The sequence below is a fragment of the Micrasema longulum genome, unplaced genomic scaffold (assembly GCF_059751315.1).
Source record: "Micrasema longulum isolate JH-2025_06_02 unplaced genomic scaffold, ASM5975131v1 h1tg000348l, whole genome shotgun sequence".
Lineage (NCBI taxonomy): Eukaryota > Metazoa > Arthropoda > Insecta > Trichoptera > Brachycentridae > Micrasema > Micrasema longulum.
The window spans coordinates 232277-258181 of record NW_028277551.1 but is presented as its reverse complement, the minus strand read 5'-3'; the positions used below and the strand labels follow the sequence as shown (position 1 = coordinate 258181).

General features: G+C 34.3%; 2 protein-coding genes across 2 annotated transcripts in view; one reads left to right on the top strand and one right to left on the bottom strand.

Moving 5' to 3' along the window:
* LOC148282261 (uncharacterized) overlaps window positions 1-1522 on the bottom strand; it is a 40304-nt gene extending 38782 nt beyond the window's left edge. Inside the window, exon 1 of the mRNA XM_088225365.1 lies at window positions 1316-1522. The gene's annotated coding sequence lies outside the window, so the exon portion shown is untranslated. The remainder of the gene's footprint in view (window positions 1-1315) is intronic.
* A 295-nt stretch (window positions 1523-1817) lies between these two features.
* Window positions 1818-23984, top strand: hrg (poly(A) polymerase hiiragi). Its single transcript, XM_088225364.1, has 13 exons — window positions 1818-2100; window positions 5154-5389; window positions 7319-7548; window positions 9381-9600; window positions 10739-10897; window positions 11643-11854; window positions 12167-12287; window positions 13134-13310; window positions 14446-14550; window positions 15715-15833; window positions 17273-17437; window positions 18675-18851; window positions 21770-23984. Exons 2-13 carry the CDS (start codon window positions 5272-5274, stop codon window positions 22073-22075), a joined length of 2109 nt encoding a protein of 702 aa, XP_088081490.1. The 5' UTR covers window positions 1818-2100; window positions 5154-5271; the 3' UTR covers window positions 22076-23984.
* Window positions 23985-25905: the final 1921 nt, after the last annotated feature.

The window sequence follows — 25905 nt, the reverse complement described above, 5'->3', positions numbered from 1 at the left end:
CTTACATAATGTACGGATCTCAACATTTGTGCATCTATCGTACATAGTTTTACCACACATTCGCCTGAGAGATCGCATTTCGACAGCATTCAGCTTACTTTCATCCCTGTTTTTCCAAGTCCATACTTCGCTCCCATACATCCCATACATTTTGTATCTAAATATGTTATTTATACAATACTGTGTTATATATAGTATTTATGTAACATAATACTTTTCCATTTAAGTTTGAAGTTTTTCACATTATATTGAAGTGTTTATATTATTTTTAATATGTATCTATTTAAAGTAAAAGGCACTGCGTGCCGTGTATATTAATAAATAAATATTTTTTGTTATAGAATGTATGTAGATAACAAAAGAATAAAATATTAGTATCACATTGTAAAACGAGGCTAGCAGAGACATGCATATTTTATAGGCCAAATTTTTTTTTATTATTTTTTTACTGATAATGTTTCATTGATCCCAAACTTTAAAAAATTTTCTTCTTTTAAAAAACACGCACTATCCTGGATTCAAACTAAAGATATTAACTCTTTTTTTCTATGATATATTTTGTTGCCCTTTTAATAAGGAATATTTTTTGTTTTTTTTTATATTCTTTATTTCCTTTTTTAATTATTATAAAAAAAACCTTATAATCTTTTAGAGAATATTTTCTTTTCTCTTATATGACACAAAAATATTATAACTGTCTATTTATTATAGGAGCTTTCTTGTATACCTACAAACAGGCCATGCCTTCGTGAGATTTTTTGTCTACTATTTTTACAGTTAATACGTATTTCATTATTGCTATGTAATTACCCTTTATTTTTTAATACTCTGCTTTACCTTTTATGTATATTGTAAAAAAAATATATTAAAAAATTGACAAAATTGCGAATATCAAAATCTTCAAAATCGTGTTCTCAGTTTGGCGCATTTAGAGTAACTTGTGGGACTAAAGACGGGAGAGGGAAATATGCATTTAAAAAAAATATTCTGTTTTTTATTTTCAAGTTATTTTTGGTGCCCTTTACCAATTAAGGTAATGGAATGTTTTAATAGACTGACATGTCATTAAAACCTTGTTCATTATTAAATACATTCGTAAAACATTATTGTTTATTTTAATTCTTTGAACAAAAACGTAATCCGGTCAATTTACAACTTAATTACGAGCAGACATTTTTGCACTGCAGACATTCCCATGAATTAGCATGAGTCAATATTCTCTGAATCCCGTCGATAAAAATATAATAGCATCGTGTGATATTTTGAAATCATTATATTTTTGTAATATTTTCAATTAAATAATTAAAATGATTACCTTTTGTAACAATATGCACCGTTGTCACAAACAAAACGCGATATTTATCCATGTAACGCTGCGTAAATGAAATTCGACACATTCACAGCATTATCTGGTAGGAAAATGCATGTTCTTTAGATATAATTTCTTTACTTATAAAATACAATGCGTAAACCACTGCACGGCAGATTTTAAAAACATTTCTATTTATTTCCACGGCGCGATAAATCGATAAAGTAAATTTTCCAGGTGTTCGTATATGGCTACAAAATATATTTCCCATTTCGTTAAAAAACGATAGGAAACCTAACAATATATGTAAAGTTCCTACCGCTGCACGAGTAGTTTTTGTTGAATAATATTCGTATGCACCTAAATAACATTAAAAAATAAAAATATTTATATACAGCTAACGTATTTACATGTCATAATTATTTGACTTTTTCATAAAACCGTCCAATATTGCATTTTTTACCCGTTCCACGTTTTTACAAATATGTCACGATTCATTGTTTTCTGCGTTGGTATTACCAATTCAAACATGGCTGTTCTGTTATTCGCTGGTGTGCTTGTTTAGAAATAGTTCTTTGTGTTTTGTTTTGTTATATCGCATATTTATATCGCGATACCTGAGTGAATCGATAAATTATTGTTTCTTCTAGGAGAGAGAGTGTTTCTGTTTTCCGCCGTAGCCGCTGGAAGATAAAATAGCTCAAACGGTTTTGTTTGACACAGCGATTCAGAGTCACAACCATGATTTTAACTTAGTTTACAATATAAACGGCGAATCGTTGGAATTATGTGTAAGTATTCTTGTTTAATCCATATATTAATGTAAGTTCTATGCAAACTTGTTGATTTTTCGTATCTGCGCACGCTATTTTTGCGAGAAGCGTCTTTGTTCTTGAATGTTTTGTGTTCCGGATTCGCCGAATCACCTCAGTAGCTTGTAAGTTCGATTTAGCCTTGTATTATCCGTAAAATGTTTGTTTACTTGTGTAAATTCACTACGCGCGCCCGCCCCGAGTGTCGGCGACCAATATAAGGGCTTGGAATTTGGGTTTTTCCGGAGAAATTGGCCCTTTTCTATAAAAGGAGAAAGTTGCGTACTGGCGAAACATTCCTGTGCAAACCTTCGGGGTGCGAACATCTTGTTAAAGTTGTGATTATTTTTCAAGCGAGAATCAGCTTAATAATTGTGGTAAGTATTTGATTATTTTTTAATATAATATTTGTTTTGAATTTGGCCTTCAAGGGTTGGGTCAAATTATAACATACATATAAATATTATCTTTATAAGTTGCCTCATTGCAGTGATTTGTTTAATCTTTTGATTTTTCACTTATTTTATATTGTTTTCTTAAAATATGTTGCAACTATATAAAAGTTTGTGTTCTTGTCCCCCTTGTGGTGTGATGGTCAGCGCGTTTGCCGACCACGCAAGAGGTCTCGGGTTCGATTCCCAACACCGTTGAAACGAGATATTTATTTGAAAACACTAGAATATTTCATAGTCCCCATATCGGCAACTGAAGCATAAGACTGATCATCTTACCTTCATGCAACTAAAATACTCTTTGGCTGTGCCAATGCAGTTCCCTGTTCACCAGTAATGTGCTTTAAGTGAAATCGTGATTAGATTAGATTATATTATTAGATTCATAATACATTTTCTGATTTCAAGGAATTATCGTGTACCAAGGTTCTAGAATCAATATTTATTTTATGTTCTAAATCAATTGCAACAGAGACATTTTTGAGAATGGAATATAGAAGTATAGGCATTTTCAGGGCTTATGACCTGTCATTGGCTGGTTTACGTGGCCAATTTACACACTGTAACATTCACCATTCTGTCTCTGTAAATTTCAAACATTTGGACATACCAAATGGTTGTATTTTATGTGTCCAAAATTTGACCTTTAAGGAACATTTTACCAAGTTTAAAGTAAAACGCCCCCTTTTTAATATGTTTAATCTATATATTATAATATACTTCATATCATCAAGGACTAGAATCAGTTATATGTTTAAATATTCTCAGATTTCCTATCATTTTGCAAATATGTTTATAGGAAAATCATCCCTATCATGAACACTTTGTTCTTGAATAATTCTATTCTATTTACTCGAGTCATTAAGGACAATAATCAATATTGGTTTTATATCCTAATCTTAACATTTAGGAATCATTTTGCTAAATGTATTCATAGGAAAATGACCGCTATTATTGTTATATAAATAAATTTTAAAAAATAGTGTACAAGGTCTAGAATCAATCACTTTTGTGTCCACCTTCACGAAGAACACAGTTCTGTGTGCGGAATAGAACCAGAACTCAGGATGAATATTTTTGACTTGATAGCTGCTCTCAAAAGTCCTGAATAAAGTAATCGAGATAAGTCCGCCTCGTTGGCACATTCGCTTACTGTTGGTTTAGATACCTTTTAGGGTGGTCGGATGTGAAGTATTGATTTCAAAGGTTGTTTAAACTGCAATATTTCATTGTTCCCGGGCTGGCATCTGAATTGTAGGACCTATAACCTTATCTTCATGTTACAAATGGAGTGCCCAATGTGTGGAATATGGAATGGTTTTGAAATGTAACGTTTTTTTCTCATACAAGGCTATTTTTTTAAATTATTATTATAATGAAACAAATTTAGTCCATTTTTGAAACCATTGAGACTACACATTGAGATCAACTCTTGTGGCAGCTTATTCCAACCATCGACAACCCTTTTGCTCAGGAAATGCTTCCGTGGAATTAGATTGAATCTTGTTTTCTCCAGCCCGAGACTGTGGCCTCGAAGACGAACATCTCGTTTAAGCTCGAACATAAGAAACAAATTTGGGCAGCTATAGTGGCTGTTGAGTATCTCGTATGTCTCTATCAGGTCACCCCTTTCTCGCGGTTCCGCAGCGTTGTGAGACCGAGAGTTTCCAGTTTCTCCACATATGGAAGCCGTTTTAGGCTCGGCGACAACTTTGTAGCTCGTCTTTGGACTCTTTCCAACAAATTGATATCCTTTTTTTAAATTTAAATTATTTATTGACAATTCTTGATAGAATTCCATTGTAATAATGTAATAACTTATATTTGCATATAAGTCATTAATTTAAAAATACTTCCACTTATTTATTTGACCAATTAGCGCTTTTACCCTCTAATGGGCATCTTGAGACTGGTGAATATTATACAGTGTAAGGATAATTTATATAAAACTAAATATTATCTTAAGTGTAGGTACTTTTGAAAATAAGTTGAAAAAAATACAACACGCAATATTTCAATAGAACAGAGTAGGACAAATTATTGAAACACGTGTTGGCGGTGTAAAGGACTCTATTCTATGAAAAACATTTATTGTTTTATTGCAATGTACAGGGTTCAACTAAGAGGGCTAATAGGGGTGATTTTTAAAATTCTATCGCTATTGTTTTTTATCCTATTTATTTCTAAAATTTCTATCTAACTTTTGACCTTTGTGTCCTACATGTAAAATTTTTATGTTTTTTCATTCGTCAAAATTATGTTTTAATTCATTTAAATGTGATGCATAGTTTGATATATATTGTTATTTAATCTATGTGAAGCTAAATGTTCTTTTAGTCTATATTTAATTGCCCTCCCGCTTTGTCGTATATATGAACCAGGACAAGTACATGTTGATTAAATTAAAAGGTTGATATCCTTAACAAAATAGGGATTCCACATTATCTGAAACCCATATTCGAGAATTATGTATGAAAATCATCAACGAATAGAATCGATTAACATTCTTTACAGAATTAAGGTTCAGAGGAAAACAAGCTATGTGTTTGCCTTTTTTTCTAACTTGATAATATTTTCCAGTGAAAGCAGCCAAGCAGAATAACGATAGCCATAGAATTGGGCAGACCAAGGTGGCCGGTTTCTTCGCAAGAACATTCCGGAGCTTCTTTTAAACGCGGGGAATCCAAAATCCGCCAACATGTGGCCCGGTTCGCAGTACAGCCACAGCAATGTGGCCACCATCACCACCGTCAGCAGGACTGACAATCAAAATACACCCAAGACTCTCGGAATGACGTCCGCCATCTCCACTGCGGGTGAGTGTCCTAATTGGAACTCAATTTGTTGCAACAGATAGAGAAACCATTTTGAGAAGCGAATATAAATATGGAAGTCTAGGCATTTACAGGGCTTGTGACCTGTCATTGAGTGGTTATTGACCTGTTATAGGGCAAATTAATTATATTAGAATTTGAATTTCAAATGTTGTATTTTAAAATACCTATTGCCCACATAAAATAAATTTGATAGAAAAATATTTTTTACACTTTCAGAAAAACGAAAGTTTTCATCTGTCAATATATTGACCAATGATTGTTTAGAGTCATGTTAGAATTTTTTTTTTTTAAATAAAAATACACAGATATTCTTACAAAATATTATTATAGAATATAAAAAATTACAAATACAAGTACAAATATCAGTAATTAAAAAAATTTACAATCGTTTTGACAACGGCATAAACACATGGATTTCTGGTTGGAACTATAACTTAACCAGCGACAGTTCTGGATAGCGTATTGAAATAATATAGTTAAATGGCGGCCCCCGTGGTGTAGTGGTCAAGACGCTTGACTCACGCAAGGAAGGTTCCGGGTTCGATTCCCGGTGAGAACACAAAAATTAAAAATGTGATTTTTCTCAAGCCTGGGTGCCCTGTGATGTAATTCACCATTGTAATTAGGCCTCCTGGCCCGTTGTGCAAAAAAAAAATGTAAAAAATAATAATAATAATAATAAATAAAATAGCTAAATTTCTAAAGGCGGTATTGGAAATATGACCCTTAAAGCAACTGGTTAATATATTAACCTTCACAAATATGAGCATAAAAGAGTTTGTTTAGCACATTTAAACTGGGTAAACAACAATGATAACAAAATGCTACTTTTCCATACTTCCATTAGACATATTTGAACATTTAAGATTTAAAGATTACAATATTTGAGTTTGTCCAAATGTTCGTAGACAAAAGACTGGATTTCACCCCCTCGGGAGTCATCGAGATTAACAAATTACAACAGGGATGGAGAATACCTTAAATAAGGGAATATGGATGTCTAGGTATTTACAGGGCTTATGACCTGTCATTGGCTGGTTTAAGTGCCCACTTTACACACTATGTAACATTCACCATTTTGCCTATGTTTGAACATCCATATTTCTTCAATTCTTCCATTTGTTGATTTTAGTGAAGTTAAAGAGCTGAAACCTTTATTGTTGCGAAGAGATTCATCTGACTGAATTATTTCACATACAAGAAAACACCCGAAAACAATTTTTCAATTTTTTTACTTCTTCTTGGACCAGTTGATTTCATTACAATATTTGATTTTGTCCAAATGTTCATAGACAAAAGACTGGATTTCACCCCCTCGGGAGTCATCGAGATTAACAAATTACAACAGGGATGGAGAATACCTTAAATAAGTTTAAATACTCAAATATTGTAATGAAACCAACTGGTCCAAGAAGAAGTTTAAAAATTAAAAAAATGTTTTCAGGCGTTGTCTAGTATGTGAAATAATTCAGTCAGATGAATCTCTTCGCAACAATAAAGGTTTCAGCTCTTTAACTTCACTAAAATCAACAAATGGAAGAATTGAAGAAATATGGATGTTCAAACATAGGCAAAATGGTGAATGTTACACAGTGTGTAAAGTGGCCACTTAAATACTCAGATAGGTCATAAGCCCTGTAAATGTCTAGACATCCATATTTCCTTATTAAGGTATTCTCCATTCCTGTTGTAATTTGTTAATTTAAAGATTACATTGGTTATACATTCTTCCTAAAGAAAAAATGATAAATCAATCCGAATACACATTAATGGATCTAGTGCGACAGTCAGAATGTAAAATAATAATACCACTTGCATGTTCCTTTTTTCAGTCTGAGTCTGTGGTCTCGAAGTCCTGTTTCAATTTGAACGTGGAATCCGAATTTAAATAGTGTTTTTTTCCCTCAGGTCCCAAACAGATAGACATTGACAGAACAAACGACTTGGAAGAGTGTCTCAATCCTTACGGAGTGTTTGAGACCGAATTTGAGCTTCACCATCGCATGGAGGTCCTCGGGAAGCTTCATACCCTCGTGAGAAAGTGGATCAAGGATCTCTCCCTGCAGAAGAATATGCCCAGCAGTGTGGCAGAGGCAGTTGGCGGGAACATATACACATTCGGCTCCTACAGGCTCGGGGTAAGTCACAAGAGGAACATTCCCCACAATTCTGTAAAAAAAAAACTGAATACTTGCACCATGTTTAATGAGTATTCAAAAATAACTCATTGCACTTTGTTTTTTAAACCGTGTAGAATATTTACCATATCATTTACTATCTCTAATGATTTTCCAATTAAGTTTAATCAATTCCAGAATCTTGCTAATCACTTAATAATCACAAAAATAAATTCTCATACAAATTAATATACAGTCAAACTTGGTTATTACGAGGAAGATAGGACCCACTGAATTTGCTTGTCATAAGCATTACACTTTACAGAGAGGTAGGTTTTTTAAAAATCCAATTGCAATTGTATATTTATTTATTTATTATGGAAATCATACAGTCTTTATATAAATACAATGCACTTTTGTGCAATTTTGTGTTCTTTTGAACTATTCAAAAAAGTAAGACCAATTACAGATTTCACATTAATTTATTATAAATACAGGAAAGAGAGGGAAAAAAATATTTATTTTTTATTTTCTTTTATTCAGGAAACATACAGTACAGTTACAAAGTTTAATATTTTACACAATTAGACTTTATTCTAATAGACCAGTGAAGTTTCCACATTAAAAAGCAATTATATGTAAGGTTAATTATGAAAGTATAAAAAAGAGAAGGAAAAAGAAAACATAAATGAAAGTTGTTTAAAAATTAAAATTTAAGTGAAAAAAAGATATTTTAAGGTTTGCAGTTTGTAGTGAGTATTTACAAATGGAAATAATATTAAAAATGAAGAAAATTTGTAAGAGTAATTAAAAATTAAGAATGGAAATAAAGAATGAAAAACATGCTCAGATGTAAAAATAAAATAGTAATACTCGTAACGTTATTTTTAAAAAAGGAAAAACATAAACACATATTTATTTTAAGGGATTCAAAGAAACGACGAGAAGAATCTTTAAGTAAAATATAAGACGATAAATTTAGGTCAATTTAAAAAACATCTTCAAAATTAATGACACATTATAGTAAGATATAGTAATTATATAAAAATATTAAATAAAAAGTACCTAAAAGGGAGAAGACATTGTATAGCTCTAACTCTACCTTCCTCCCCTCTCTCTGCTTCCATGAACATTTATATTTCTTAGTAAAAATTCACAACCAACAAAAATTAATTATATGCAGGTAGTAGATGAACATATAAATAAGTAAAAATTAAAAAAAATAAATTGAAACAAAATAAAACATTAAGCAGGAGATAAATTTAAAATGTCTAGCAGATCTGATAGAAATATGGTATTTACAGTGTAATATATCGATGTCACTAAAACTGCCATTATAGGTAATCTGTATTCTTCAAAGAGTGCTATTTTTCATATAATTAGTCATTGAGTTAGGAATGTCGAAGAGGATTGACGAGTTCTACGGACAGGGACTCGATATGAAATGCTTCTAACAATTTCTGGGCTATCAATAAGGTTATTAACAATTTAATTTTGTCACTAAGTAATAAAATAAATGTGTACTTATAATTTATACAGATAATCTAAAAAGGTAAAACTGTCAAGGAAAATTATAATAGTGGCTTACAATTACAAATATACCAGTTTCTAAATTTCCTCTTGTTAATAGACATATTTAATAGACAGTTAGTTTTATTCACCCACTCGTAATGTTTATTATGCATTGACCATAGAACATTGAAAACCACATCTTTTTATCTACCTCCATGAATGCTACAAAACTGTGGTTTTTAATTTACTTTAATCACCCCTCTATATTATGTTTGAAGGGAGGTGCTCGTTAACTGAGGTTCCACCGTAAATTAACTTAATTCAATAAATCCCTTCCGCAGGTGCATCACCGCGGCGCTGATATAGACGCGCTGTGCGTCGCCCCCCGGCACGTGGACCGTTCCGATTACTTCACATCATTCTATGAGGTCCTGCGTCAGCTGGAGAACGTGAAGAGCCTCCGTGCGGTGGAGGAGGCCTTCGTCCCCGTCATCAAGATGAACTTCGACGGAATCGAGATTGACATGCTCTTCGCCCGACTCGCACTGAAGGAAATACCAGGTAAGATAGGAAGCATCTTACTAATTAAGTTCCTTTTTATTGTAATCCCTGTGTGTCTGGGCGAATTAAGATGGGACAATCATATTAATATCACGGCTAGTAAACTCTTAAAGCTAAGATCACCTGGGCCCCCATTACAGTGGGAAGTTAACAGAGCTGTCTTCAACTGTCTATAAAGAAAAACCGATAATTGTGTACGAAAATGAGTATATTTGCATGTACATTTGAAATATCTTTGTCGGTAACCCATAATTGAACATGTTAAGAAGAAAAAAATTGTATGCATATTCTGGTATTCATACAGAAAACTTAATTTTACTCGGTAGATAAAATTTAAGATAAATGATAACTTCCCATTGTAATCGGGGCCCAGTAGCTCAATCACAAATAACTATCGACGTGCTAAAAAGCGACGTGATAACAATTTCTCACCATGGTTGTTAATCGTATTCACGATCACGATGCAACATCCGTGAACACCTAATATTTAATGTCAAAATATTTACGTTTCGCGACGTATAATCCTGCTGCGCAATCACATATTTGAATTTCGCCGGTGTAAATATGGAAAATATTCCAAAACTGCTATTTTTATTTATTTATTATTTATCATGCTATTTATTGCAGTTAACCGACAATTGGCAAGCCAAATGTCAAGAAAAGCAGTCGCCATAGTAATTGTAATTTAATTTTCGGTTTTTGGTGTTAGATACTCATAACTATTTTGCAAATGCAATATATTGTATTATTTTTTATAGTAAATGCCGATTTTTCGCGATTTAGTGAACTGTATTTATTTACGACTTTGAGATTACACACGCGTTGACTTATGACTGCGATAACTTAAGCATGTTCATTATTGTTCATTGTGATCGCTCAAATGCTTAGCATGTTTTTAAGCACGTTAATAGTATTTGTGATTGAGCTACTGATGTTCCCGCAAATATGTTCATTGCATTGGCCACGCCCCTAATACGTTATGATTCAGTTAAATTTTGTACTTTGTGACCGTTTAAATTTAAATAAAACAATAGACACCATATGCTTCAACTAGGGAGCAGACGCGGAATGATGATGTTGATATTCCCTTTAAAATTTAGCTTATTGCCAGGTTACTAATATTTTATTTTCGTTACAGACTCGTTTGATCTCGGAGATGATATTCTGCTCAAAAATTTGGACAAGAAGTGTGTTCGCAGTCTCAATGGCTGCCGTGTTACTGACGAGATACTTCGCCTTGTGCCCGACATGCAGCATTTCAGGATGGCCCTGCGCGCCATCAAACTGTGGGCCAAACGTAAGAACAATATTACAACTAATTATTTTCACAAAGTCATTCTTGAATCAGTTTTTGTGATGGCTATGTTGTCACATAAAATACAAATCTCTCTGATTTAAAAAAAATAATATGAAGTGTATCCAAAGAGTAAGTTTTCATTGAATTTCTTGCCATGGCGACGTTGCTATTGCAGTTTTGCATATTCGTGGTACCTGCATAGACCTTTTGAGGAGTTTATGCCATTATGAGTTGCCATCTGACTGCTGTATACGCTTCATGGTGCTTATTAATAATTTTTAAATAATATTTCAAATCCCGCCGCTTGTGAGAAGTCTGTAATTTGTTTTCTTCCATCTGTGATTTGACATTTCAAACAAGCACCATGAAGCATACACCATGTTGCTCACTCAACTCCTCAATTCAGGTTATGTACCACACATGCGCGAAAATGCAATATCAACATTGTGATAGCAATAGGATTTTACTTTCTGGATATACCTTTTAGTCATATTTTGCCATACATATTTTTATAAATTATGAAAAACAGATCTTATTATGGAAAGAGATCTGATTAATATTACATTTTTTTATTTCAAAATATCTCTTCATGTCAATTGCTTAGTGTAACGCAACTTTACAGCACCGTTAGCAAATGGATTTTTAGCACGAATTTGAGTTAATCATGAGTATAGGGTCCCGAGCAAGCTCCCCTGCATAACACCTCAGTGACTGTGTCTTACCAGCCTCTTGCCTCTTCTTCCAGGTCACGGAATCTACTCCAACGCGCTGGGCTACCTGGGCGGAGTATCCTGGGCCATGCTGGTCGCTCGCACGTGCCAGCTGTACCCCAACGCTCTGCCCGCCACCCTGGTACACAAGTTCTTCCTCGTCTTCTCGCAGTGGAAGTGGCCGCAGCCCGTTCTGCTGAAGCAGCCCGATAACGTCAACTTGGGATTCCCCGTCTGGGACCCCAGGGTAAGTTCAATATCAGATCATCTTCTACAGCTGGGTTGGCTATATAAAAATAGGAAAAAAAAATGGATTTGCTTAATAATCTATTAACAAATAAAAATATCCACTGAACTTCCTCTGGGAATTATCGCATAATACTAATCCCGATATAAATCTATGAAACGGATCAAGAAAGAATCATTATATTTTCAAAATCAATATGGATATTGTTTTCATTCATAATTTTAAAAATGAAATTGTTAAAAAGAAACCTTTAACAAAATTGCGACATGTTGTAATACAGAATCTTTCTAACGTTGTGATTTATCTTCACAGGTCAATGTGTCTGATCGTTACCACCTGATGCCAATTATTACTCCAGCATATCCCCAGCAGAACAGTACCTTCAATGTCTCCACATCCACGAGGACAGTCATCATGGAGGAATTCAGGCTTGGTAATTTTTTATTTTTAATAAAAAACGGTGAACAAAGCTTGTGTTTTTGTTTGTGTGGCTATGCACCCTATAATATTTTAAACGAAAACATCCTCGTCACGCATACATTAATAAAGGCAATTAAAGATTTGAATGCACCTACCAAATTTAAAAAGTGGCGATTTAAAAAAAAATTACCAGTATCCCTAAGAATGTTTTTTTCTTCTGCTTATGTTGGTAATCGGGATTACATAAAAAAGTTATATTTTTTTGCCTGGCTGGTTTGTCTGTTTTGGAGCAAATTCATTTAAGTTAATTACACCACTAATAAATATGACATTTGTTTATACAACACACTATTTAATTTTGACACATTTTTTATTAGTACAACATTAATACTAAATTAATATTTTGTAATAAAAAATTGTGATTATTGCATTTTATTATGAACCGAAATATACTTATTTATGTCATTGTTATGCATAAAGTTATTGTAATTCAGTTTTCATGTAAAAAAAATCACTTCAAAGGCAAACCGGCGAATCGCCAGCTTTGTGAGTCAGTGACAAATTGACTTTGGCCTGCTATTAGCCGGCTTTGTGTGCAATTGGTTAAAAACACATTTTTGAACCAATTTTTTTTTTTTAAAAAAAAAGCCCCTATTTACCGAAATATTTCATTTTTTTTGCTTTTTGTCGACCTCTTAATCCGAAGTCCGTGACACTACCTACAATACCACAACTCAACACAAAAGAAACATCAAATTATTTCTTAAGTATGAAAGATAAAAATACCAAGAATATTCAAATAATTCCTTTGTACGTATTTTTTCATTTGATAGTATTTTTTCAATTATTTATTCTCCAGGTCTGGCGATAACTGACGACATCATGTGCGGCAAGTGCAGCTGGGAGCGACTGTTTGAAATCCCGCCCTTCTTCACCCGCTATCGCCACTTCATCGTCCTCCTCGCCGGCAGCGCCAACTCCGAGGACCACCTGGAGTGGTGCGGTCTCGTCGAGAGCAAACTGCGCCACCTCATCGGTGAGAGATCATCCTTAACCCACTTGGAAATCCACAGAATTATCTTACACTTCAAGCTCCAAACATAGAATTTTAAACGCGAAATTCCATAAAAGCATTTTTTTTTCAATCATATTTTGCTTTAATACACCTAAATTTTATGTTTATTTTTATGCATTATTAGAAAAAATACATATGCAATTCATCATCATCATTTCCTTAATAATGCACATTATAATGCATAGGATACTGCATTGGTACGCCAATCGCAGCATACCTTGATCGTTACACGAAGGTAAGATGATCAGTCTTACGCTTCAGGTCCCAGTCTAAGGACTATTCTTTAGGGGAAAAAACAAAAGAATAAAATCAGTAGCAAATTCTAATTTTATTTATTTATGTTATCCAACACTTTGTCTCCTTGGGGAAACAAGGGTCTATGTAGGAGTCATATTTTTTTGAGACATGAAAGTTAAAAATGCAGATATTATTTTATCTAATATTGTTTATTAATATTATCTTAATAAACTTAATAATAATTAAGGATTGATATCGTCTTTAAATCTAGATACAATACGAGTTATTTATTTTATTGGGAAATCAACAGTTCTACATACATATTTATAGTAAACAAACAAATATAGTGTATAAACTCATAACTAATAACAGATTTCCACAAAGAATACAAAGTTAGTAAAGAAATTATATGTATTACATATCAAATATATACATATAAAAATGTTATTTTCATGTACTCATAAATATTTTTCAATAATCAAAGAATTTTTTTATAAAAATAGTTAAATTTAAAAAAACATGTTTGTTAGAACTTGTTGGATTTTGAAAAATATTCAACGTAAAACCTGGTGATGATAAAAGTTTAAAAAGGTTAAATTGAGACACACATTCGTCTAAGAGATCGCATTTCAACCGCGTTCACTTGGCTTTCATCCTTCCTCTGCCAGTTCCATGTTTCACTTCCATACATAAGTGTTGGGACTAAAACTCCGTTGTGCACTGCCAGTTTAGCTTCGATTGACAGTAGGACTACATTTAATAAAATCCCTCCTGCCATCTGACTGCCGATATAATCACCCAAAAAAGACGATATATTTGTATCATTTTTGTCAGCTAAATTTTTTACTTTATTTTCTAGGTAACTTGGAGCGTAACCCTCACATAATGATCGCCCATGTCAACCCCGAATGTTACAACACCGTACCACCAGCTGTTCAACAAAGGATGGATCAAAGTATTACTGGTGAGTTTGCTTTAAAAGCAGTTGACGCGTTTGAAGAATGATGTCTTTATATTGAGAAAGTGAGCATTTTCGAAACCCGCTTCTGTTCGCGTTCAATCGAGGAATAGAGGAGAAAATAAATTTACACGAGAATACACGATTTACTCGTTTGTTGTAAATATACATCCTTTTGTTCTCTTCATTTGGAAAAATACATGAAACAAGTTTCATTAGATGATGTTGTAAACAAACTAAATGTTTAAATTTGTTGCAACAGAGGAAAAGCATTTCTGAGAAAGGATATGGAAGTCTAGGCATTTACAGGGTTTATGACCTGTCATTGGCTCGTGTAAGAGGCCCTTTACACACTTTTTACTTCACAAAAGTCAACAGATGGAAGAGATGAGGAAATGTGGATTTTCAAACAAAGGCAGAATGGTGAATGTTACACAATGTGGAAAGTGGCCACTTATGACCAATGGCAGGTCATAAGCCCTGTAAATGCCTAGACTTCAATATTCTCTTTTCAATAATGTTTTCCCTCTGTTGCAACAAATTTAATTATGAATAAGGATAAAATAATAATAAAATAAATTTAATTCCCTAAGGAGGAAATCCACCCAGTCTGCAAGCATTTGGACATACATACACAAAAAATTGTTTAAACCAAATTTTAAATAAAATCTTAAAGTCTAGTCTCTTTTTTGGAAAGTAACAGTGCTTCGTTAAAAAATTATGAAAATATATTGTATAGAAAAAAAATATGTGTCAATAATGTACAATACATTAACTTTGCTTTAATTTTTGTATAAAATTGTAAGATTCAATATGTCCATGTATTTATAATTTTCTCAAACTGAACGGTTTGGGTAGGTAGGAAGAAATTGCCTTAAGGCAATATGCCCGCCCTTATATGTATATTTATTGTATATGTATATAAAGTGTCAATAAATAAATACATAAATCGATTTTAAAAAATTTACATTTAGATTGCTGCAATAATAATGCCTTACGATTTTTTTTTTCAATGAGTTTAAATTATAGAAATTATTATCCGGGCATTAAAAACATATGCATGAGAGGTTTTTGAACTGTTTTCGATGTCACCTCTTAAAATATACAGTTGTCAGCACAACTGTATACTTTACCATTTATGTATATATCTATATGTCGCGTTCTCTGCAGCTCCACCGACTAACCCCTCCGAAGTGATTGACTTGGACGCTGTGAAGCCTACAGAAACTCCCGCAGAAAATGGTCCAGAACAACCGACAGAAAATAGTGACAGCCAAAATACACAACAGGTTAGTTAAGTCATACATTTCATTTGTGTAATTAAAATGTTTTTTTTCAATCGTTTAAATCCAAATATTTCTTTAAATGTTAACTCGAAAAGCTTTTACCCAGTCAGCCGACATCTGGAAATAATTCTCTCTCTTTTTATCGCACTCGTAGAATGTAAAATTGTCATTTATTAAATGTAACTAAAAGAGATGACAATATATCTGCGCTATTTTTTAATGGTATTTTTATGACCATGTTTTGAAGCCGTTCTCATAATTAAGGCTGCCAGGGCTGTGCATTTACTTAAAACATTAAGTATTAATGTTATTTATTTATTTATTAACGGACATTGTTCATGTATACAATTTATAAGGTTTAAATATTACAATAAAAGAATAGTTTAAAACATTTTAAAAAAAGAAAAGAAGCATTGACAAACATAAGGGACATCGAGACAAGATCTGGACTATTTATTTAGTGCTCGTTTAAATCATTGTAAACTTAAACCAACAAAGTCCAGATCTTGTCTCGAGTTAACAATACGACAAAGACGGGTATTGGAGAATTAAGGCCATGGTTTGTTCTATGCTGATCGATGAACAGTACTTCATTGTTTCTCAATCTACGAGTCGGAATATTGAATTTTACTTGTCCCAGTAATGATGGAACATCGATTATACCATTTAAAATGCCGAACATATATATGGAGTCAATATTAGTTATACGTTTGTGTAGACTAGAAATATTTAAAATTGACTCTATTTCAGCATAAGAATAATTATCTCTCTCTAGTCCAAGCATCCACGCTATTTTTCGAAGCAAGCTATGTTGGACGGAGACCAGACCACGGAGGCACATTCTAGAAGAATTATTTATATGAACGTTGCGTTGAACATCTAAGAACATATGGAAGCAATATCCTGTATTATCAAACATCGGCGTTGCAAGCATTGTAAGGCGATTGCAGGCAATTGTTACACTATATAGACAAAAAACGGATTGGTATCTTTTATTGCGCATCCCTAATAAATATATTTCTCGACAAATTTCAAAAGGCAACAAAATTTTATGTTTCATTTACTGTCAGGTATCCCTAACGTTGGCAATCACTCTGGCCAAAGTCTCTCTGTGCAGAAAATCTGCTCCACAGTCCAGTCGTATATTTCGTAGCCAGGACATCTGTCTTCTTCCAGAATTCCTTCTTATGTTTCATAATACATTTAAATCATCCACTGAAATTGACCCACCCCTGAGTATATTATCACAAATATTATATAGACTCTGTAGTCAACCCGAAATTCTCTCGGTCTCGAGACTAAAGTCAGTGTCGAGTCTCCCATACCTATCTCGAGACCGCAAGTGCTCTCAAACAGACAAAGCCCTGAAACCAATCTCGAGACTCTCTCGAGATTTTATCTCAGCCTAACATTTGCCCTAACCAAATGGTAATTGGTTCCAGCCTTCTCAACCCCCCGGCTGCTGCTCCATGTGGTTCATCGGGCTGACCTTTGAGAAGACGGAGAACCTCAACGTCGACCTACGCTATGACATCAAGAGCTTCACCGAGCTGGTCAGCCGCCAGGCCATGCAGATCAAGATGATCAAGGAGGGGATGACCATCGAGGTACCGTCGCTCACTATTCCTCGTTTACTTGCCTCGCTTGATGTTTCGGGTTCAATTCCCGGCAAGGTTGACGGGGCGTGCTTGTGTTTTTTTACACCTTTTTTTTCCCATTTTATTTTGCAGTAATGTGCTGTAAATTCAGTCTGTTTTAAAATATTTTTGTCTTTAACTACATAATATCAGTATATAATATCAATAATAAATTTAATTAAAATTTCAGGACCTCAATTATTTATTTATTTATTTAATCCAATATATAATACAAATACATAGTTTACAAAAGAAAATGTTTATACAATAAGTACATTTAATATAATTTCATTTTTATTTATGGATGTAGCCACTCCACTGGCTCGCTGGTCTGGAGTGTCAGTGTATTATTTATTTTATACATAATAGTACATACTATCACAACAATTGTTGTGTAAAAATTCAAAAGAAATATGAAAAAATATTCTTACATTAACCTTTCCCTTACTGTCCTAAATACACCCGCGCGTTACGGTGCTGTGTAGTCACTACACATTAAAAAATTAAGAGATTTAAAAAGTTAAAAATTAAATATTTATAGAGAATGGCTTTAATTAACCATAATTTAATTCAAAGATGATAATATTTCAAATCTAACTGCTGAAAACATAAAAAAACCTTTGGGTATCGCTAACGACTCGGGCGAAACGTGCACCCGCGCCAACTTCCCGAGAGCTACTGATTAGCTATATAGTACTGGACTACGTGACTAGCTGAGAGTATACTATATGTAATTTATCCCCGATTTTCGATAACATTCTTTTTTGTGCCTAATAAGTACTTATTATTTAATAACAAATTATTTCAGTCGATATGTAAATGTGCAATCGCGGAATACTGAAAATCTAAACCCAATATTGATTATATTTATAAAGTTATTATAGTTATTAGACGCAATGTGTACTAGCCACGCATCACCAGGGAGGAGGGTTAATAAAATGAGTAAGAACTTTCTAGAAATTAAAATTATATTTTGATGTATGAAACATTCCTCAGCTTCCTGTCTAGTCTTTTTAGCAATCCATTTATGGACTATTAATAGTTACTGTTTCAAATATTTTTTCACTGTTATTTCATAATTATTAAAGATGGGTTTTTGGATTATACTGATGATATAAATGTAATATTAGCAATGAGCTGCAAATGTAATGTAACAAGAAGCTTCAGCATGAAAATATTTTTTTTCTATAATAATATTCTCTTGTAGGCTCGTCATGTCAAGCGCAAGCAGCTCCAACAGTACCTTCCTTCGTCTCTTCTCCGTCGGGAGCGCAAAACCTCATCCAGCAACACCAACCAGGCCGCTGCGCAAACCAAGAGGAAGTCTGACGCAGCCAGCGCATCCGCCAACGCCAACAAGAGAGTCAAACATGCATCAGAGAGCGTGAGTACACCTAAATCTGTTCCCAAAGTAGCGGAAGAGAACAAACCAGCCACCGAGCAATCGGCGATCCCAGTCGTCGATCCAAATATCCCAGTCGATCCCGCCATCGCAGTCGACCCCGCCATACCCATCAAACAAGAATCGGTCGCGTTCATCAAATCCGAGGTCAAAATGGAGGTTGACAGCGAGTCTCCCAACCCAGACTCCGGCAGCAGCTCTGCTGTCACGGTCGACGACAAATCGATCGATTGCGCGAGTGCAGTCAAGACGGTGGAACCGCAGAAACAGATTGCTTATCGCAGTCGCATGCGCTACATTTCGGCGAACAGCAAACACTTCAACGCCTACAACTCGCGCAGTTACGGCAATCTGCACTCGCATTTCAACCGGAATGTTTTCCGTGGCAAGGAGAACGCCATCAATACGAATAATCTCCGCGTGATAGTCGATTGCAAAGATGCCGAGTCTACCGCTGCTAATTCTTTGCACAGTTCGCGAAATTACTATGGGCCGACCAAAACGTATAATTACTATACGTTTGGCAGCAATACAGCGTACAATCATAATATCTACTATAATTATCGTAAGAATTAAATTTGACAGTTTATCGCGTATTTTCCAATGGAAAATTCTCTTGCAATTCTATTTCCCAAGGAAATAAGTGTGTAGTTTCTATGAAATTGAGTCCTTGAAACATTTTTGTTTTAAAAAGTGTTTTTTTTATTTTTTATTGTTGGTGTTCTATTTAACTAATACAAAAGCATTTTATATGCTCTCATTTACATATAAATCCTTATTCTATTTGATGCATGATTATCAAATTAAGATTTCTAAAGTCAAATATAATTTAATTGCATTGTGGTAAATGGGCCACGTTTCGGCAACCTTTTTCAATAGGAAAAATGCGAAACGGTGGTGTGTATTTGAAATGTGCACGAGCTCGTAACCCTACAATTTAACATTTGTTTTTACCACGCTAAGAAAACATTTTTAACTCCAATTTTAGATACATAACACGTTCTTATTGTTCTTGCCTTTATTCATAGAGAAAAAAAAATTCCATTGTATAATTTAATATTATTTTGCATGTATTTTCTGTACAAATTTTTTCATTTGACGACTTTGTAAACAATCGTAACATAATTCACGATCATAAAAATACCAATTGTGACTAAGCGGGTTAATTTTTTAAAAAATGTTTACTACGTCCTGACATGGTTGACTTTATATGAGAAGCAAACTTAGAGATCTCCACAAACGCCTCAATAATTTACCTGAGGCGCAAGACTGATCCTGTTACTTTCACGTAATAAAAACAATCTCAAATTGAGGCACCGCCATCGATACCTATACAAATGCAGTGCCCTATACGCCAGGGAAGGGGAGGCGATGACTATGATAATGATAAACACAATTAAAATATAACAGTCTTCCTCTTGAATTTTCTGTCATTTTTTCCCTTTGCAATCTGCCATTTTGAATTTAACTCTATTGTCAAAACTTGCATATAAATACAAAGTGTACTTTAATTTTTTTCTATTAAAAAAAATAAAAAATTCGTGCAGAACTTTGTGATATGGTCGCGTTAGTTCTTTTTGTCTAACAGACCATTTCAAACAAAATTCTGATAAAGCCTTTATTTATAATTTTTTTAATTGTTTTAAGGGTTTTTTTTTAACAAATTTGGTCCTTATTTATGCCTGTTTTGTAAAAATATCTTTGAAGCTCTATTCCTGCAAATTTTTGTTTTGGTCTGTTAGACAAAAACGAACTGAAGCGACGATATGTAGGACATATTTAACACTGCAGGTTTATTTTGTCACAATTTCATTTCGTAAGTTCGTTCGTTCGTCAAATATCCAATTAGTTACAGAAGAAGGTCACCGATTTGTGGGTTACGATTGTTTTCAAAATAAACAGTGTTAGCTTTAATTTCCTTTATATTGTAATTACTTTTTATAAAAATAAAAACCAAAAAAAAATATATGTTTTTCATTTGATCTATTATTGTATTCCAATTTTTATGCCATCTGATTCGCCCTATTTTTCGGTTATAATTTATGTAAAGTGCTATGTTTTTAATTTTTACTTTGTAAAAAGTACAAAATTGTGTGAAGTGTTCTGGTAAATGGTAATTTGGTACTATTGATCTATATCCAATGATGCTTAAGGAACGACATTGGATTAAGATCTCAAATTGATGTAATTTTCATATAAAACTCTTGAAAAAGTTGTGGTCTTATGATTTTTAATTATTGTTTCCCAATCTGCACTCAGTGGTGCATAGGGCATTGCGTTGGTACGCTAATGCACCGTGTCTCAATCATTTTTTTCGCGAAGGTAAGGTGATCGGTCTTACGCATCAAGTCATGACAAGAAGTCTCCAACAATAAAATAAATATGAAAAAAAAGGTTTTTTATTAGTGTATAATTTTTTGTGTTTTCATGCGTTGCTTAGTGGGTGAAATCATTCAGATAAATCTCACCCACATCCAAAAAGGTTTTGTCTGTTTCGGGAAGACATAGAAAGCAAGACCAAATTCAACGTCACAAATGCCGAGCATGCAAAATAATTGTCGAGCATGCAAAGACCGACTAAAGTGGCGTTCTCTCCTCTCTGCCTACCCCCACAGTGAAACGACGTGATTGTTTGCACTTCACAAAAATCAGTGCACAGAAAAAATATCAAAGCTTAAAACATGGGCAGAATCGTGAATTTTACAAAAATATTTAAATTTTTAGACTTTTAGCAACAAGGGACTGATATAAAACGAGAATCAGTTAGAGGGGGGTTCAAACCTTAAACCTCTAATTTTTGGGTTTAATTTTGATCTTCCATTTTCTCTTCTCCTTATATGTACATATTTTTTTTTCAATGAAATTATAAACAGAGAGATTAATTTGTGGTATTTTTTCAGACTGACGAGCCAATGTTGAACGACGATTCAAACTCATCCATGGGCGTCGACGTGTCATCGGCGTCTATAAACCCCGTCGACAACTCTACGTTCGTCGCCCTCGACACACCCCCCATACTGACAGACGACCCGCTGAAGTGCTTCGACACGCCGCCCGCTGACGCCGACAGCTCGCCGCCCAAGATCGACGAGTGTCCGACGACGAAGATGGACGCGGAGGTCGACGTCATCCGGGCGCCGACTCCCATCGACGAGAACATCGTCAAGAACGACGCGCCGAATGCTATACCGATCGTGACGACGTAGCTCTACGCAAGATATGCGCCGAGCATTCAGAACTCATATCGGTATTTCTATCGGAGTCCATTCAAACTAAGGCGATACCGATATTAAATTTCGTCAACGACCCATTTCAGACAATCGTTAAATTCCACACGGCACAATAAAATAACAAAGATTGGATTCATTTTTATAAAAATATTCTTTTTTATAGCCAGGTAGCCTTCGCTGTGCCTATATCTCGTGTACCGCTTTTTGTCCGCGTTCTTCCTTCAAGAAAGCATCCAAACTGTTTTTTTACTGCTTGACCGAAATGGAATGGACATCTGAGCTTGGCAATTTATTCCAGTCTGAAACCATCCTGCTGGAAAGGATAGTTGATATTAAGGTGAAATTGAGAATCGTGGTGCTTCCACTTATGACCCTGTAAATCTGGCGTTGAGATTGAAATTACACATCTCGATCAGCGGGCAGTAATAGAAATCAATTTGTAACTTTTAATATCTATCAAATCCCATCTCTTTCGTCGTTCTTCCAATGATTCATAGTGCATTCAATCTACCGTGGTATCGCAAATCCTTAGTACCAGTAATTTGGAGATTTGCATAGCGCATCTTTGGAAATTTTCTAGTAGCTCGATGTCTTAATTAAAATAGAGACTCCATACTCCGATAGAGGTGGTACATAGGCCATGCATATTTTAAGAAATATCTCGATTAATATTTTCAAATGCCTTCAAATCGGCTTGGCGAGCTTCCCATTTTGAATCCATTGATATGACTATGCAGAGATGTTTTGACGCTTTAAAAGTTTGACGCCATTTAAAAGATAAGTATGTGAAGGATAGTATAATTCATTAAAAATACTCCTGGAGTATGCCTACCAAATCTGGAGTCTCTATTTTAAAAAAGACATAGAGTTGTCGGAGAAAGTCCAGAGAAGAGCAATTAAAATGGTAGTTTCTCTAAGAACTAAACTTTCTTTTACAATTCATATTGAACTTGTTATCAATAAATCCTTAAAACTTCTTGGATATATTAACAGAAGCACAGCTGACTAAAAAAAATATCAATACCCTTAAAACTCTCTTCTGATCTCTAGTTCGCCCGCACCTAGAGTATTCCTCTGTTATCTGGTCTCCATATTATGATGTTCACATCAAGAATATTAAGTCAGTTCAACATCGATTTTTGAGAAAGATAGGCTGGAGGTTGGGCTTACCCAGAGACCTATATACGTATAATGAGTTAGAAACTAGCTTGAATATATCTTCTCTTCAAGACCGTTGAAATAAATCCGACCTTATAGTCCTATTTAAAATTCTCAACTCTTTGATGCGCCTGAACTACTGAGCTCGATAAAATCAAATATCCCAACTAGAAACTTCAGACAAAACTTACTACTTCATACCGATAACCATAGAACTAACTATGGTTTTCATTCCCCTATGCCCAGAATTATTAGGTCTGCCAACAAACATACCAGTCTTGATTTCTTTGATAACAAGTTGTCTTCTTTCAAACGATCACTGAATCCAATTCAATTATAAACACCTCTCTCCCGCTTCCACTCCCACAAAGTCTACTATAAACCATTGAGTCTTTCTAATTTTTTTATAATAATTTCCTACGTAAAAATGTGTCCATTAAAATGGCCATTGGGCGTACACTCGATCTTGGCTGAGCAATATAATGTACCAAGTTGAAATCAATGTTCACTATGAATGAAAACCGCCATCTCAGAGGTCATTCATTGAAACTCAACACTACCTGCTTCTCATCCAACCCCGGGAAGAACTTCCTGACGAACCGAGTTGTGGAGAAATGGAATGGCCTTCCCGAGAAAGTGATTGTTGCTAGTTCAGGTAATGTGTTCAAAAATCAATGTATAATGTTTAATAAACATGTACACTTGATATACACGCATCAGCTTAATAGCTGCTTGTGTTTTATTATAATAATAAAAATTTATCCATCCTAATTTTACCGTGCCGCGTGGATTTCTACGACCGGTGTGAAAGCGGTCTTTGGTTTTCGGCGATTAGTCCGCTTCGCAGCCTATCAATCAGCTCGTCTGCCTACCGTGCGCGATTGCCCGAGTTCAATCCTCTGACGGTCGACATGAAATATCTATTTAAAAAGCGAAATGCGGGACTGATCATATTATCTCCGATACGTTCCCGACTCACCGGAATATGTGCAGAGTATTTACTCTAACTAGGTAACCTCACAATCAGCATTTGTGAATTACCCTCTAAAAACACATTTTTTACCCTCCTCCATCCATGAATGCTACAAATAGACGAGTCTTATCATAATATAATTATTTTGATGAATAATTTATTAAGTGCCATCTTCGTAATATAATATTTCAAGGGCGCTTGCCAAGTAGTGATTCTATAGATAAATAAATTTAAGCAAAACAATTTATTTTGTTATCACATGCTACGGATTTATTCAAATGATTTAGAGAACAAGTGGGTTTTAAGTTTTTTCCAAAACATCACTTCACTCTCACAGCCTTGCATTCCATGCCATACGGGCAGCGACCGCAAATGCCTGTTTACCGGATTTAGTGCGCTGTTTGCGTAGAGGTAACATAATAATTGAGCGTATTTGTATTCCACCCTCTGTGGAAAATGTAGCCAGTGTACTTCCCGAAGTAGTGAAGTGATATGACTGTACGTAGAGGTTTCGAAAATAAGTCTCTGTATGATTTGAATATGAATAAATCAAGTCTCGTCTATTTGTAGCATTCATGGGGAAGATAGAAATATGTGTTCTTAGCTCACAAATTCAAATTTTAATCGCAATTTGACCTCCGTTTGTTTTTGAGAAATTGGCACATTTGTGAAAATCTTTTTGGCACACCTGTTTAAGAAATAACTTATGATGGTGGTACGCTGCGATTTGCCTGGCAATGTAGTGCATTCGGTTCAGGTGAGCGATTTTGCTTTAGAAAATTGGTCAGAATTTTTTTGACCATTCAATACAAGACCACGAGATGATCGGTCTCCCGCTTCAACTCGGGGACTATTAATATTACGTTGAAAACCACTGTTTGAACTGCGTATTTCATGTCGATCTGATCGGGAATCGATCCTTCCGCGTAAACACCGTCGGCAAAACTTCTAACCAACCGATTCACACTCGATTTTCATTTTCAGGAATTTCGACTGAGACAGTAGCCATCGAGGCAAAAATACTCATCCAGAGTTCTGGCAACATTTCACACACAGAACTGTATTCTTCATTATTAGGATAAATACTACGGACAGTGTTGTATCTAACTTTTTTTCAGTGTTTTCGAGTGAAAATTAAATATCATAAACTAAAGGATAATTGTTGAATCTTGTGTTGGGTGTGGCATTGTATACTTTACAATTCTGTATTGACTGAGAATTTTTTAATATGAATTCTAGATTTCTGTGGACTTTTCGAGATGTTTTTAACTGGACATATTCGTATCGGGAGTGAGTTTTATAGGACTTTATTGGTTAAGAATTCAATGTTATCTCTTAGTATTATATATAAACAAAGACATTAAGGTTATTTTTGTGGACATGTATAGTCGTATCGGCGGCAAAAAGGTTGTTATGTGACTGACTTCAATTTCAATTTATTTATTTAAATAATATACAGTATAGTCCCTACAATCCAAACGAAAACTGAGCCTGTTCGGTTTAATGAATTTTCAGATTACTGGAATCTTTACGAAACAAATGGCAAGTTGTACATCAATAGGATTTTTTTAAACAGTAATATACACGTCATGTTATAATGCATAATATTTATTGAGGACTAGAATAAGCTCTCGCTGTTTTTTATTATCGATTGCCAACAATTACTTTCTCCCAT

What these genes read in the sequence shown, in the direction of transcription:
- hrg (XM_088225364.1), top strand. Translation starts at nt 5,272, where the DNA reads ATGTGGCCCGGTTCGCAGTACAGCCACAGCAATGTGGCCACCATCACC. An exon ending in TCGGCTCCTACAGGCTCGGG is followed by an intron (nt 7,549 to 9,380) that starts GTAAGTCACAAG and finishes TCCCTTCCGCAG; the next exon opens with GTGCATCACCGCGGCGCTGA. An exon ending in ACAGCCAAAATACACAACAG is followed by an intron (nt 15,834 to 17,272) that starts GTTAGTTAAGTC and finishes AATTGGTTCCAG; the next exon opens with CCTTCTCAACCCCCCGGCTG.